Below are 15,088 nucleotides of genomic sequence, written 5' to 3'. Positions count from 1 at the left end.
TGCCTTGAAAATAATTTTGAAATGTTGTATGTATACTATTTGTCATTGTTGACGAAATAAAATACTACTACTACTACTAGCCTACTACTTATCTCATTGTAATAGAGCGACTCTACTGAGACATAGACTTGAAAAACTGACAGTGAGATTTGATTTGAGATTCAATGATAATTTTCACATTTCCCAGTAAAATGCAATTTGTTATATGTCATTGTTTTCTAATACAGTAATTCCTCGCATTGGCAAATACTGCAATACACGATGAAGGTTCATTGGGAGTTATTACAATATTGCTAATTTATACAAATCAGTTCTTTTTGTCAATGTGAGCTTTGGTTATGCACTGCATTCTTTACTCAACTTGACTTGACTTGTCCTCCATTTTGAGATCAATGCCCAGTTTGTAATGGCAATCATTTTTATGTTATACAAGTCTTATGAAAGATATATTTGATTTCTATAAGTACCTACTGGTACCTTTCTTGCCGCCCCCAATCCCATATCTACAGACTAATTGAACTATGGCTAGTAATTTAACAAGAAAAGTTTTTAGTGTTTTGGTGTATTTTACAGATTCAAGATTTATATTCTTAGTTTCCAAGTTCTTTGAAATTCTGACAAGGTAATACAAAACAAAAGCTGTGGCATGCAGGTGACTAGCCCAAACAGTATCAAGATATATAATTTGAGCAGCGGAAATTCACTTCCACAAGTAAGTGCACCATTCAACTTTGATATTGGTTTTATTAATGAATTGACACAAGATTTATTGTCTTGTATATAGAATGTTTAATTTTTTTAGTGGATGTGTTCAAACATTGGTCATTTTATATAAATTAACAAATTAGAGATGCAAGTATTGCAGTACACACAGCTGTGTAAAATTGCTTGTAGTAAAATTGCTTCGATTGGGAGCAGTTCAAGATTTACAACAACTTATTGGATCAGGTTTTCTTTTGTGTCCTAATCTACATGTTGGTATTATTAATTAATAATCATCTTCCCGATTCTGTCTTCACTTAGTTTCTTTCTCAACAAAAAAAGCGAGCTCTTCTCAAAAAAGATGTCAGTTTACGTAGAAGAATCGAACTCATTCAAGATTTTACGATGCCAACTGTCTGTACATCAGTGCAAATGACAAGAGATGGAAATTATGTCTTTGTTGCAGGTGAGAAATTCTGTTTTCCTAGTAGAACGTTATGTTTCCAAACATATTTACAAAATCTACTGTATATAATAGCTTAGAAAGCCAAGAAAAAGATGAAATTCTATAAAAAGGAAATTACTAATCAAGTGATTTTGTTGATAAATATCTGAAATATTTAATTTGGCACGGACCATTGGCTACTGTAAAGCTAATATTATTTGGAAAAGTAATGGAAAATGTAAATCTAACTAAATCAGTGGTTCCAAACCTTTTGTTCGACTTTCCTTCCTTAATTAACTTTTCATTCCCTCCTCACTATGCATAGTCTACTTCTTGTTTCCAGTTTTTATTTCATATACAATGACGGAGCGACCCACACTCTAGCTTTCATACATTTTGAATAGTATATCTGTGTATAAATAAGCAGGCAGTACTATGGTGAATTATAAGGGAAAATATAATTAGGACTACGACTACCGGTATATGTAAATTTCCCCCCGAAAAAATAAAATAGATTGTATAAAATTTTCTCTCCAAAAACAATAAAATTCCATCCTGGTTTGAAGATGCCTTTTTGAAGTATAATATAATATTAGAAAATATATTAAAAAGCTGTCGAGTTCTCAGCTTGCTTTTATATATTAATCTGATTAGTAACATGAACAGTTAATAAGCACCGGAAGTTGCTTTCAATTCAGTTGATATTGGATTTAAGACACCAGTTCTCAACCAGTGGGACATGGCCCACTTCTGGGCCACAGAAACTTTTCCAGGCGGGCCACAAACCTTTTAAAAATTTTCAGTTATTGATAAATTAGTCAATCTTCGATTGCTTTAGCAATGAATTATGCTTTTTGGCACTGGGTGGTAATTTAAATTTTAATTAATAAAGTGGAGGTGTCCATCATTGCGAAAAGATTTTTTTCTTTTAGTTTTTCCCTTGCGTGAGAAAGGTAATGGTCACATGATTTTTGTGCAATGAAAGTGGGCCATAAAAGAATAAGGTTGAGAACCGCTGGTCTAAGTTCCATCTATCTATAATTGCGACTTCGAATTTACAAAAATTCTGTATGTCTGTCTGTCTGTCTGTAAGTCTGTCTGTGATATACTGATATTTTAATGAAACAAACAAAACCTCCTTTTGCTTTCAAGGAACCTACAAGCCAAGGATTCGTTGCTTTGATGTAAATCAACTTTCCCTGAAATTTGAAAGATGCCTTGATGCTGAAGGTAATTTTTAAATAATATTTCTCTCCGTCTATATGAAAGTATTTTTCTGATTTATCGAATTTTTTTTTCAGTTGTTTCATTTGAGGTTTTGTCAGAAGATTACTCGAAAGTAAGTAAGTTATTTTGTCATTTTTTTTTTAAATACCGCTTTAACTTTTTATTCGAATATACTTTTATAGAATTAAAGAAATTGTCTTCGATTGATTAACAAGCAACTGGCATTATGAAGCATAATATGTATCCAAATTTAATTGTCATTCAAATTTATATACATTTGCATATGGTTTTGATAATTTTTGAGAGATGAAAGTTGATCCTAACGGCACATATAGGACATGGGTAGATGTGCTCATGCCTGTACCAAGCATATTGATTCATATGGCCTATTGGTATTTGATATGAATATAACTTTGCTCATTAAATTGACATGCGATAAAATTTTTATCCGACTATAAGTGGTTTTTCAAGAATTGAGCGATTTTGTTATAAGCTTTATTATTCTTCTGTTCTTTGATTTATATCCAATTGGTAATATACCGTAAATGGAAACTCGCAAATAGAACTGATAACTATGATAACAGTGGGGTGTTACAAAGAAACTTAGAATGATGTATGGGCGAAAAAATTGTCTCACAGATTGGAGAAATACCAACTACATTACTAACTTTATGCTATATTAAACTACACACCACATTTTCTGCCGTGATAATTGTGGGAATCTGTCTTCTGGGTTTCACTGTGACTTGGAGAACTTTTGAGCTTCGAGTCAAATTCAACTAAGATTTACTTGATATATACGTGATATATTTGTTCATGTCAGTACTTTATGCAAACTTATATCAAATAAAAAAAATCACCAGGACCAACACAATTCATATGAATTATTGTATTCTAAGAAATCTTACTGCAACGAAAATATCATCCTTTTTAATTAGTTTTGTCTTAGAGTTTTCAAATTACGAATTTCTTTGATCAGAATCTATTAGGCTATTTAGTAAAGTATCTAAACTATTAGCTTTATCATACCATTTTGATTAAAATTGTTTTTAAATTTAGATTGTTATGTTATTGAATGACCGTTATGTGGAATTCCACTCACAAGAAGGAAGGTGGTACAGAGTAAGAATGCCAAAGTTTGGCCGGCACATGAAATATTATCCTGGAAATTGCGATTTGTATTTAGTTGGCACAGGGTAGGTTAAATGTTAAATTAAAATTTGTTTGGTAATAAGTTGAGAATAAATGGGATACATTCATAATTAGGCATTTTTGTAAATATATCCTCGTTGACAATAAATTTCTTCGTTATCGGATATAAATTTTATATTGTGTTTGTGTCATATCTCTACCTTTGAGAACAATTTGAAGCAAAAGTACTGGTCTAGTGCCTTGTTTGGAGAAGATGTGGATGAAAAAAAATATGAATATCGCTTCTCTACTCATTTAGTTGTCGTTTAATAAATACATTTTTTTTCAGACCTGAAATTTACAGACTTAATTTGGATCTTGGAAGATATTATCAATCATTCAAGACGAATGCTCTGTAAGTTGTGAAAAATCCATTTAATTTACAAATTTTACAAGAAAAAATAAAATGATGCAGCCCTGCAAATTAGTAAATATTACACATTCGTCTATTGTCGTACAAAAATATTTGTTATGAATTTATGATCGAGATACATGGATATACATACTGTGATACCTCCGTAGTTGAACATAATTCGTTCGGGATTGGTGTTCGAGTTTTGCCATAATCTTTGAACTTTTTTGCCATAAGAAACGATGTTAATTTTTTTGATCGGTCTTGCGCATTCCAAAATGCCTAAAATATTAATAAAACGTGTACCTAAATATCACTGAGTATGATAAAGATGAGCAGCCATTTTCCATTTCCTCAATTATTTGAGGATTTGCTTATTAATTGCTGTCACTCCCTGCACAACATTATTTTTCTCTGTCATTCCTCATTTTTCAATAATGTGGAAATGGTAGACTTTGCCATACCATACTGTAAGTAAGGCTTTACTTTCAACTCGATAGTTGTTCTCACTGTTTCCTCTTCTCCTTCCCTTTATCACTACTTTTCTTTGGAGCCATGATCAATGGCAAAAAGCACTATATAATAAAAATTTCTTGATTGTGTCATCCCGCTAACGTTTTTACTTAAAATGATGCTCGTTGAATGGCCAAGAGACTGCTGAAATGCGCGGTTCGGGGGCGTCACCTCACCTTGCTCGGCTCAGGTGTTTGAGCTTCGAATTGTCCATTCGAGTAACGCAGCATTCTCGACTCAAATTTTTTGGTCGACTACCGCATTGTTCAAGTGTTGAGTCTTTCGACTACAGAGATATCATTGTATTGAGCAAACAGTACCTTACAAGCAGATGCATGAACCATCCTGCATGTATATTCCTTCAACTTAATACTCTTTCATATGATTCAAATTCAAGAATCATAACATAATTTGAGCTCTAGTGAGTTACGTCTTACACAATTAGTATCTGTATTGCAATGCCAAAGTGTAGAAAAATATAATTCTTTACATTTCAGTGAGCTCAATGTATGTGATATAAATGATCACCATCATTTACTTGCCGTTGGTACATCTGATGGGAAAATTGAATGCTGGGATCCCAGATCACGACAAAGAGTTGGTATTCTTGATTGCGCAATGTCTGCTGCTGAAGAAAACAAAAGGTAATCATGTAAAATAGTCCCTACGGCTATAATTATTGGATTGGATAAAAATTGGCCATCCTAAACCTATGTAAATATAGGTGACAATGGTATATTTTGTATTATATACATGAATGAAAATATAGGGTCAACTACACAGTGACAGTGTAAAAATAGAAAATCAAATAAAACAATTCTTGTCTGAACTATTCTACAATACTAAATTTAATTTCTGTTAATTTACTGAGAGAAACATGAGAAAGAAATGTATAAATATATATACATGGAGGTTCCTGTTCAAGCAATGATATTAAATTGATCAAATTGGAACATGGCAATGGAAGACGCTTCTATCTAACAATTTGAACTTGTTTAATTTGAAAATTGCATATTAATTTTTTTTAACATCTTTTTATGCCTTATGCATTTGGTTTTGCCCACAAAGGGATTTAATTTATCATTATTCTCAACAGTATCAGCGCTTGTCCTGAAGTAACTGCACTTAAATTCAAAGGTCCTTTGCACATGTCTGTTGGTATGAGTAACGGACAGGTGAGAATATTTTTTCATAGTAATTTTTCATAATAAAGTACAATTCCTGAATTTAGAGTTAACCATTGTCTGCTTGTCTAAAATGTGTTTTTCATTTAAATGGAAATCCTTTAAGTTGCTTCAAAAGTTAATTAACTTCCAATTCGATATAAATTTCTATATCACATTTGGGGTTACAAGTTTCTCATCCCATCAGACCATATTTTTTTTTGATTGATTGGATTGATGTAGATCAGAGGTGTGCAACCTTTATTACAAGAAGACCAGATACAAAATTATTTTTATTTAACATAGGCTTTCTATGAATTGCATTTACAAAAATTTGGGTTAGAGATTTTATGACATCGGTCGTTCGCTGTGCACAAGCTAGCTTTTGGGGAATCGTAACATGATAGGCATAGATTATAAATTGGACTCGGGTGTAGACTTTGCAACGCAATGGATTGGAATTACTCGCATGTACTAGATTAAACTACATTCAAAATTTGTTTTACGGGCTGCACACCATTCAAAATTGGCACTTCTCCATGGGCCACACACTTTTCGTGTGGGCTGCATTTGTCCCGCAGGCCGCATGTTGCACACCCCTGATGTAGATTATGGAATATGCGTATTTTATGTATTTTTCATTTGGTGTTTAAATAATATTTCTGTACAATTTGTCTAGATTCTGATGTATGACATTCGTGCTAACAAACCATATTCGACTAAAGATCATTATTATGATTTACCGATTCATTCTATCGCATTCAACGATGAAAACGGTCTTGTTATTTCATCTGATCAACGATGTGTGAAGTTGTGGGACGAAAAAACGGTAAGTATCAATGAAATTAAGTATTTCCTCTGTAATCTGCCAACTTTGTTGTTTCCCTGAATGAGAAAAAGTGTTCTACAATCTTCACCATAGTAATTTACATGCTATTTTGGTCTCACGGATCTATTTTTATTTGTGTTCGAAAATTAAAAACAAGAATAATTACTATATTTTTCTTATTAAACAGAATTTACATAGGCATGTTGCAATGCTGCATAGGCTGATTTTTGTGCAGAAACACATCTCAGGCAATATGTTTCTATTAATTATCATTTTCACACTACTTTTGCTGTTTTTCAATTTGTTGAAGGGTTCCAACTTATTTAACAATTTAATTTCAATCTGACTTTTTACTTCGAATGTTATAAAGGATTTCGAACAAGCCTCTTCTATCATTTATTTATCAAAAAAACAAAAAATGTACACAGCGTTTCTACTTGGGACATCTCGTTGGATAATTGTTCCTGCTTGTGACATAAAAAGTCTATTTTTCCATGTCATTTTGTTTTTGTTTAATATTCCAGGGAACAGCTGTAACTGCGTTGGAACCTGAAAATGACATAAACCAATTGCATCTTGTCAACAATTCTGGTTTGATTTTCCTTGCTAGTGAGTGCACGAAAGTTCAGACATATTTTATTCCAGTAAGTTTATTTTTGATTTCATGATTAAACTTTCAAAAGCTCTCATAGTCTAAAATTAGAATTAAATTATGGCCTAACCCTAACCTGGTACACATACCACATGCCGGTGTCCATCATCTTGGTTCACATACTTCGAGAGTACCCATTCTTTGCCTTAAAGTCTTAAACAATCTTTTACATACCTGGTGTCTTGAGTTAATCTGCTTTGTTTTTGGTATGTCATAGCTGTTTTCCAACGCTGATGGTCTTTGCCTTTTTTTATAGATGCTTGGACCTGCTCCAAAATGGGCTTCATTTCTTGATAATCTCACTGAAGAATTGGAAGAAAATCCAGCTCAAGAAATCTATGATGATTATAAATTTGTTACAGAAAAGGAATTGGAAAATTTAGGTTGGCAATTTTGATATCTTCAAAAACCTACTTTTGGTGTAATATATATTTGTTTTCAGAAACTTTGATATTGCTCTTTATAGCCGCTTTTTATATATTAATGTAAATATGATGCGTACAAAAGTTTTTAGTGATAAATAATTTCCAAATCAACCGGTTGAAGAATGTTTTGAGTGATCTCATTTAGTTATATATATACTCATGTACATTGGGCTAGATCTGACATGAGCAAACTGCGGCCCGCAGGTCAAATCCGGCCTGTTTGTGTAATTTAATCTGGTCAGCCTGATGCTGCCACAATCAAACTCAAACCAAATTTTGAAAATGTAACTTTTTACGCCACATTTACATGGCCCACCAGTGTAGGTGGGCAAATTTTTTGGCCCCTGGTTGAAAAACACTGCCCATTCTTGGGCTAGATGCATTGTCACTTTTGTCAGAAAATCATCACCATGCAACAACTTCGATTTATTAGGCTTAACTAGCTAGCAAGGTATTGTCACAAAAGCTTCATGAGCAACCCACATAAAAATTACCATGATATGATAATTGCCCTTGGATAGAGAATTTTCACAGTTGATTGGTACAAAATCTATTGATAAGATATGATTGATATGATTTTTACTGAAACTAAATTTTCAGGTTTATCAAATTTAATCGGTTCTTCGTTATTACGAGCATACATGCACGGATATTTTATGGACATACGACTTTATCACAAAGCTAAAGCGATAGCAAATCCATTTGCCTACAATGATTACAGACAAAAGAAAATCAAAGAAAAAATGGAAGAAACTAGAGCAAACAGAGTACAAATCAAGGTATGATAAATACCTTCTTTATTCGGAAATGAATTAATATTTATTGAACCTATTTTATTCCTTGCTGATTATTGGGTTGGAATGAATGTGTAACTCGATTATGCAGACCAGTGGTTGGCAAACTGCGGCCCACAGGCCACATGCGACTCGCAAACAAATCTCTTGTAGCCCTTGACCTCAAACGACATCATCTTTAATGTATAAAACAACATGAATATTTTGTCATCTGCGCAAGGATATTTGTTGTAAAAATGACTTCCGTACAATGTTTGTTTCGGGATAATTAGTCAAACGTGCTTTTCTTTAGTTGTAATTAACACAGGTGCATCTTAGTTCGAAGTTCATTGTATTGTTTGTTCATCGGCGGCCTGCATTTGATATGACTCGCTCTTCACCGGAAATGTGTAGGTTTGGCCAAGATGTTCATAAAGTTTGCCAACCACTGATGTGGACATTCGCATTTTGAAATTTCCTACTCAATTTATAACACTCTGAGACTTAGAGCATGGCTTAAGGGTGTACAATATTAGTGGGAATATACCAATATTTATTTGTTACTTGTTCATTTAAACTTTTGAAGTAAAAGTTAATTTACTCAATATTCCTGAATAAAGTTATTCTAATTATATGACTCTTCTATGGACATGGTTGATTTTGTATTTTATGGTACGGAAACAGTATTTAGTATAACATAACTTTGCAAACTAATCTTTCATTCTTACAGAAATTACCAAAAGTTAACAAAGGACTAGCAGAACGATTGTTACATCATACTGAAGACACCGAATTGAAAAGTGGGAAAAGAAAAAAACAAAAGGTGAATTTTACCAATTTTTGATGGCGTTCACTTTATTTCATGAACCTTTTTTAAAATGGTTTTCTACATTTTCAGAGAGAAGCGGAAGGTCTTCTTGCCGATTCACGGTTTAAAGCTATGTTTGAAAATCCAGAGTTTGAAATCAACGAGGAATCAGAAGAATTTCAACTCCTTAATCCTGTGGTTACAAAACAATTGGAAAAAAATCGGAAGAAATCAGAAAAAGTCAAAGTGCAAAGGGAGCATAGCAGTAGTGAAGATGTATGCATGTTTATATGCAGATTTTCATTATGGTGTAGAATTTACAATGTTTCAAACATTTTAAATTTTATTTTACATTCTATCCTAGTTTTTCAGTCTACAGGAAATCGTCTATTATGAATCTGGGAACAATTTTGAATGTTTTGTTTCTATTTGTCGAATAATTACCTTTAATTCGTAAACTATAGGAGTTGCAAACAATTCAATATTAAAGGAAAAGCACCATGGTAATACGACCATAGACTTCTGTTTCAGGCAACTGGAAGAGACATTCATTCAAAGCCCAGTCAGTTTCATTGTAAATCTTTTCCTGAATGTGCAGTCTTCGTTTGAACCATCATTTCGTCAAACTTGATATGAAAACTCATCTTGAATTTTCTATAAATTTTTTTACAGAGTGAAGTTGAAGGCAAAGGCTCGGATGAATCGTCATCTGAAGATGATGACAAAAGCAAATGGATAAAAGACGTCAAATCTGTAAGCTTTGCTTTTTGGAACATGTCCGCAGCATTTGTGTTGATCATTATACGATTTTCTCAAACGTTTTCTAACATCTAAACCAAATTAAATATAGAATCACTATTTTGCTGATTAGTGGTCATATACAACAGTCATTTCTATTTTAAATCCCATTGCTTTATTCACTTATATTTTAGGTTCACAAGAAGTTATACAGAAAAACATTAGCCGACCGAGAAGAGAGATCCAAAGCTGATGCACAGATCAAACTAGAACCTCAATTATATCAAATAAAATCAGGAATTGATTTCAGCACAATGAAAGACCTTGATAAAATGAATAAGGAAAAAAGGAAAGAACAAAGAAAGACTTTAAAGTTTGTTTAAAAATATTTGTTTCAGAATTTTATTTACCAGTGTTCTTCGTATATAGGCAGAGTTTAAAACTAAAAAAAAAGTTGCCAAACTAAGGGGTCGGCTCATACACGCATAACTCTGATCGCACTCAAACAAAATGAAATTATGCTAACTTAGTTCCAACAGCTACAATTCGAACCATGCTAAGTTCTCACGATGAGAGCGTGCATACACATACTCAGAGCAGCGCTTGGTACACCATGACAGTGATAACTGTCTGTGATTGGTTGTCTTAAACTTAATGTTTATGTATCCTCCCAGTTAAAAAATTGTTATATTTACCAGACTACCAGTGTATATTATTTATGTTTTACCTTACACCACAGAGTATTACACCTAATTTTTAGAGCTACTCTTGAAGATAGAATAAAAGATACAGAAAGCAGTTTTGTGTCGTATAAAAAATCAAATGCAGTTGGATCAAAAGAAGCTACCTTTAAAATACAAAGAGTGAGTCTCATTCTATAGTGATTTTTGAGAGCACCAATGACAGATAAATAATAATTTTTTTCGCTGTGTTTTGACATTTATTTGTCTATGAGTAAGTGTATTCCAATGGTCTGCCTTCGGCATAAACCACTAATTTGAAATGAAAAATGGACACCAGTAGTTATTTTGCATGCAAAGAAGGTTTAAATATACAATCATGGGACCTCCCGAAGTATGCGCACCAAGATGGCGCACAACCTGAACTCAGGTTGTGTACCAGGTTAGGGTTCAGGTTATGCGACATCTTGGTGCGCATACTTCAGGAGTACCCAATCATGTATATGTTAGATTGGAATGCTAGGGAATTTTGATTAGCTAACTTGCAACAAAACAATTGTATCAGAGAAAAACATTTTCAAGCTTCATTTACAAAAATGAGTTACATTCGTCTTAGCTTCGATCAGCTCTTTCAAAAATTTTTTTGTTATTATGTAATGCCAGATATAAAAAAGGAAATTTAAATATTGTTAATAATTTACAAATACATCAACAAAGTTTTATTTCCCGATATTTTCAAATTACTGAATAACTATTAGATAGTTTCTTCTCATAATATATTGGTAAATATTTGAAGACTGGCCACTTCTTAACACACAGTACACTGTGTGTTAGTCGTGTCATTTGTGATTGAAAATTACTTATGTTAATTACTCAAAAGGTTACAAATATTCAAGGTTTCTTATTAATGTTCTCCCATGATTCCCATAATATTTATAATTAAAAATTATTTCTCTACTTTTACTTATTTATTCTTTACTTTTATAATTTCTAGTCTGAAAAAGAATCAAAACGAAAAGAAGAACAAAGAAAACATAGGGAAGAAAGGTTAAAACTCCGAAGAACTGCCAAACATTTATCAAGAATAAAAGCTAAATCTGATTTTGGTTTCAATAAATAATGAAATTTATACAAAAATGTACTGTTTTTATACAATTAGTACCAGCTAGATAAGGGGACAAATCGAAAGTGGAAAACAATAAGCCTTGTGATAAAACTAAATTTAATTGCAATCTCAACAAATTCCTTGGGATATTTTTATGAAACTTTAGTTTTACCTTGGTTGTGGCAGCGTCGGCGGGTCAGATTGAATTACCCAATAGGCCGGATTTGGTACGCAGGCTGTAGTTTTCCCATGTCAGAGCTAGATAGTCGAGCTCGAAAATGAAATGGACAATTAGAAGTATTAGATTTTAGTCAATTGTTTTTGAAAGGCAATATATTTTAGCTGGCTGTTAATTGGTGCTATATGTGTTTGGTTAAATTGCTGGTTTTCTACTGAGCTCTTAAAAATCTACATGACATAAATACTTTCATCAATATGTTGCAAACCTTGTTGACGAATGGCTTTTGAGCTGCAGTTATAATGAACTCAGATATTGGTTTCTTTTCTGAGCTTTCTAAAATTGAGGCATTTAGTTGTTGTTCGTGCACGGGCCTAAGATAAGTTTACTATTCCATCAAATGTTTATGACATCCATTTGGTAAGTGCATGTCAACTCCTAAGACATCGGAAATGAAGCCTCTTAGAGAATCGTCTTACTTCCTGGAAAATTCTGAGAAGTGTTTTGATTGTTTCCTCTGTTTTCTAAGAAGAATAAATTGTTTCGAAAAGTGATTTGGTCAAAGTCCTTCTGTGGGACTAAAGCAAGGGATAACAAACGATATAGCTTGAATATCGCATAGTTCACAAACTGTTTTCAATTATCTACGTTCTGTGATTTTACCATTTTTCTTCTGAATTCATTTTGATGTTGATATGATGAAGCAGATGAATAAAATGGTGAAGATTTGTCTGGTGTTGCTTGGATATTTGATGGTAAGACATGTTTTATGATATTTATCATTGGAGAATATGAATAAACTGGATGGAAGTGTACTTTGAATTTTAAAAGTATCATGTTTCAATTGGTGCCTGTGCTTCAATGGTTTGAAGTTCCATTGCTATGAATTCTGAGCTTTAGTAATTTGCTTTAAATATCTTTTGTGCTGACCAGATAGTCGTTCATTCATTTGATTGAACTATTATGTGATTCGGACTTCTGGCTCAAAGTGTGATAGTCTACTGAAATTGAAAATATTCTGATTTAAAAATATATATACAGCTTCATTTTTTCATGCAACAACAACATACAAAATTGTATCCGAACCAATTTCTCAAGTTTATTTAGGTCAAAACTGTAGGCGCAGTTGACTTTTCTAATACAACAACAATAAGCAACGAAGAAGGATCCTCAGCTGAAAGTAATGTAGCACTTCCAACACCCCCGTATCCAACCACCAGTGATCCCAACAGCGTTCACATTTATCATTTCTCGGATCTACTTGATCGGATGCCTGACTATGACTATTATCTGTTGAATCCAGGCGATGTGTCTCGAGACGGTATTCAATTTTGTTTTTGTCCTATTTTCCATGATAAAGTACTTGAAAAAATGGCAAAATTGTTTTTTTGCCTGTGACTAATCATGTTACTTATTCTATTAGTCACAAATTTAGCATGACTTTGCCTCAAAAATATTACCAGTCATTTCTAAGAATGTTTCGAAATTCATAAGTTTTTTACTATGGTAATTTCGTTTTGAAAATGGAATGTCGTTTCAGTCAATTCTTCCTTGTTCAGATCAATTCTTCTTTATTGCATTACTTTTGCGAACTAAAAAAGTTTTATCAGCATACAAAACCATATTAAGACAATTTATCCAAAATAAATACATTTTCTGGAACTGTCCGCTTTAAACAGTTTTATTGTATTGGACTGAAGATGATAAATTTAAATGATTTTAGTAAGAAAATGATCTGTGTACTGTATATTATTCTATTTAGAAGAAAACTTTCATGACAATACGTTTATGTTTTGGGGATGCTTCAAAAAATCAAATGTTATTATGAAAGGAAAGAGGGCCAATTCCAATTCACAAAATGGGAAGTTGAATATCGGAAAGTGCAGGGTAAGGATATCTTCATTTGACATTCGCATCAAAATTTAGGTGGACATTCATCATTTATTAAGAATTAATATTAGCGCTGTATGTTAAAATATATTTTGTACACTGTTATTGTTGTTCCTTTTTACAGACAATATGTTCTTTAAATGGGATATGCCAGATGTGGTCATTCAATCACAGGGACACAGATGACTCAGATTGTTACTACAAGATGGAAACTGACTATTTGAATGAATTGAAAGTTGTTTCTTCCCCAGATGCTCACCTTGAATTCAGAACCTGCCACTCTGGTAATATATGTTACACTCTTGTTTATCCTCTGATAAAGATTTATATATTTATCACAAAGAAGAGAGAAGCCGATAAGATGGCTCAATCAGCCTCTCATCTGGTTACCAGTCCATGTTGGGTAGGAAATTCGTTAGCCAGTTATTTATTTCAGATGCATGGATTTAATGATGGAGGAAGCCATAACTGACCAGCGGTTACGTGAACCACTTTATGGTGGCGAGGAGTCCAACAATCCTCTCTCATATATTTATCGTTACAGAAACTGTGAACCCACACAGGGTAATTGGAGGTGGGGTGGAAAGCGTATTCCTAACGCTTAGCAAGATGCCTCACACCACTAAGTTATTTCCAAACTTTCATTATTCGTGCCCCCTTCCAAGGGCTTTCTCCATCTCCATGACCCCATGCTTTTCTATAATACCACCTAGTTTTGTTTTTAACAGGTTTCGAACAGTTATAGTATTCACAATGTTTGATAATAAAATGCCAGCAAACAAAAGTACAAGAATATATTCGTTACAGTCAAAGAACTAGACAAAGTGCAGCCAATTTACTTTAAATAATTATCGATCGAAAATTGACGGTTTTCGCTTGTGTTCCCCTGAGAACCACTCCATGGCCCCATAAGAGAATTTGGGAGGCACAGTTTGAAAAACGCTGATATTCCCTCAAAATTAGGTTTGGCCAATATTAATCTTTTCAATGTATTGACTATTTCAGTGCATTTTCATTGCAATTTGCATCTGATTAAAATTTGCTTCCCGGCTTTGCTGTATTTCACAATGGATAGTCAATTTTTTAAATTGATGTTAATTTTATTCTGCCCTAGGTTATGTAGGTTGCTATATTGGAATTAGAAACAGGGGAAATGCTGAATTTGTTACAACAGCCAATGGAGTCCATTCATGCATCAACAAATGTAAGCAAATGGAATACCCTTATGCTATATTTAAGGTAATTTTTACATTTCAAGAAATTTTGTTTTTAACTATTAGTAGTGGATTCATACTGCCAATGACTGGGTATCTTGTCTGATTTATAATGATAGACAAAGTTGAAGAATATAGTTTTGAACTATTTCATTTTACTCTCCTAATTGAGAAAAGAATGTTTGTGATTGCAAACATCGATT

The 15,088-nt window shown here is 32.9% G+C and overlaps 1 protein-coding gene across 1 annotated transcript; it reads left to right on the top strand.

Moving 5' to 3' along the window:
• The first annotated feature begins 575 nt into the window (after positions 1–575).
• On the top strand, positions 576–13,102 carry LOC120334324 (nucleolar protein 10-like). The gene is made up of 19 exons (XM_039401808.2): positions 576–712; positions 1,024–1,168; positions 2,300–2,377; positions 2,449–2,486; positions 3,434–3,570; positions 3,855–3,920; positions 4,928–5,074; positions 5,527–5,605; positions 6,273–6,422; positions 6,947–7,066; positions 7,331–7,457; positions 8,100–8,278; positions 9,003–9,095; positions 9,171–9,356; positions 9,753–9,833; positions 10,013–10,191; positions 10,579–10,681; positions 11,493–12,536; positions 12,889–13,102. The coding sequence occupies exons 1-18, from the start codon at positions 647–649 to the stop codon at positions 11,616–11,618; spliced, it is 2,100 nt and encodes a 699-aa protein (XP_039257742.2). The 5' UTR covers positions 576–646; the 3' UTR covers positions 11,619–12,536; positions 12,889–13,102.
• The last annotated feature ends 1,986 nt before the right edge of the window (positions 13,103–15,088 follow it).

Source organism: Styela clava, chromosome 15 (assembly GCF_964204865.1).
Source record: "Styela clava chromosome 15, kaStyClav1.hap1.2, whole genome shotgun sequence".
Classification (NCBI taxonomy): Eukaryota; Metazoa; Chordata; class Ascidiacea; order Stolidobranchia; family Styelidae; genus Styela; species Styela clava.
This window is presented reverse-complemented; position numbering and strand designations above follow the sequence as displayed.

Bases quoted from the DNA above. Each gene is read 5' to 3' on its own strand.
- LOC120334324 (XM_039401808.2), top strand. From the start codon at position 647: ATGCAGGTGACTAGCCCAAACAGTATCAAGATATATAATTTGAGCAGC. The intron at 7,067-7,330 runs GTAAGTTTATTT...CTTTTTTTATAG, and splicing joins TTCAGACATATTTTATTCCA to ATGCTTGGACCTGCTCCAAA. The intron at 10,192-10,578 runs GTTTGTTTAAAA...CCTAATTTTTAG, and splicing joins GAACAAAGAAAGACTTTAAA to AGCTACTCTTGAAGATAGAA.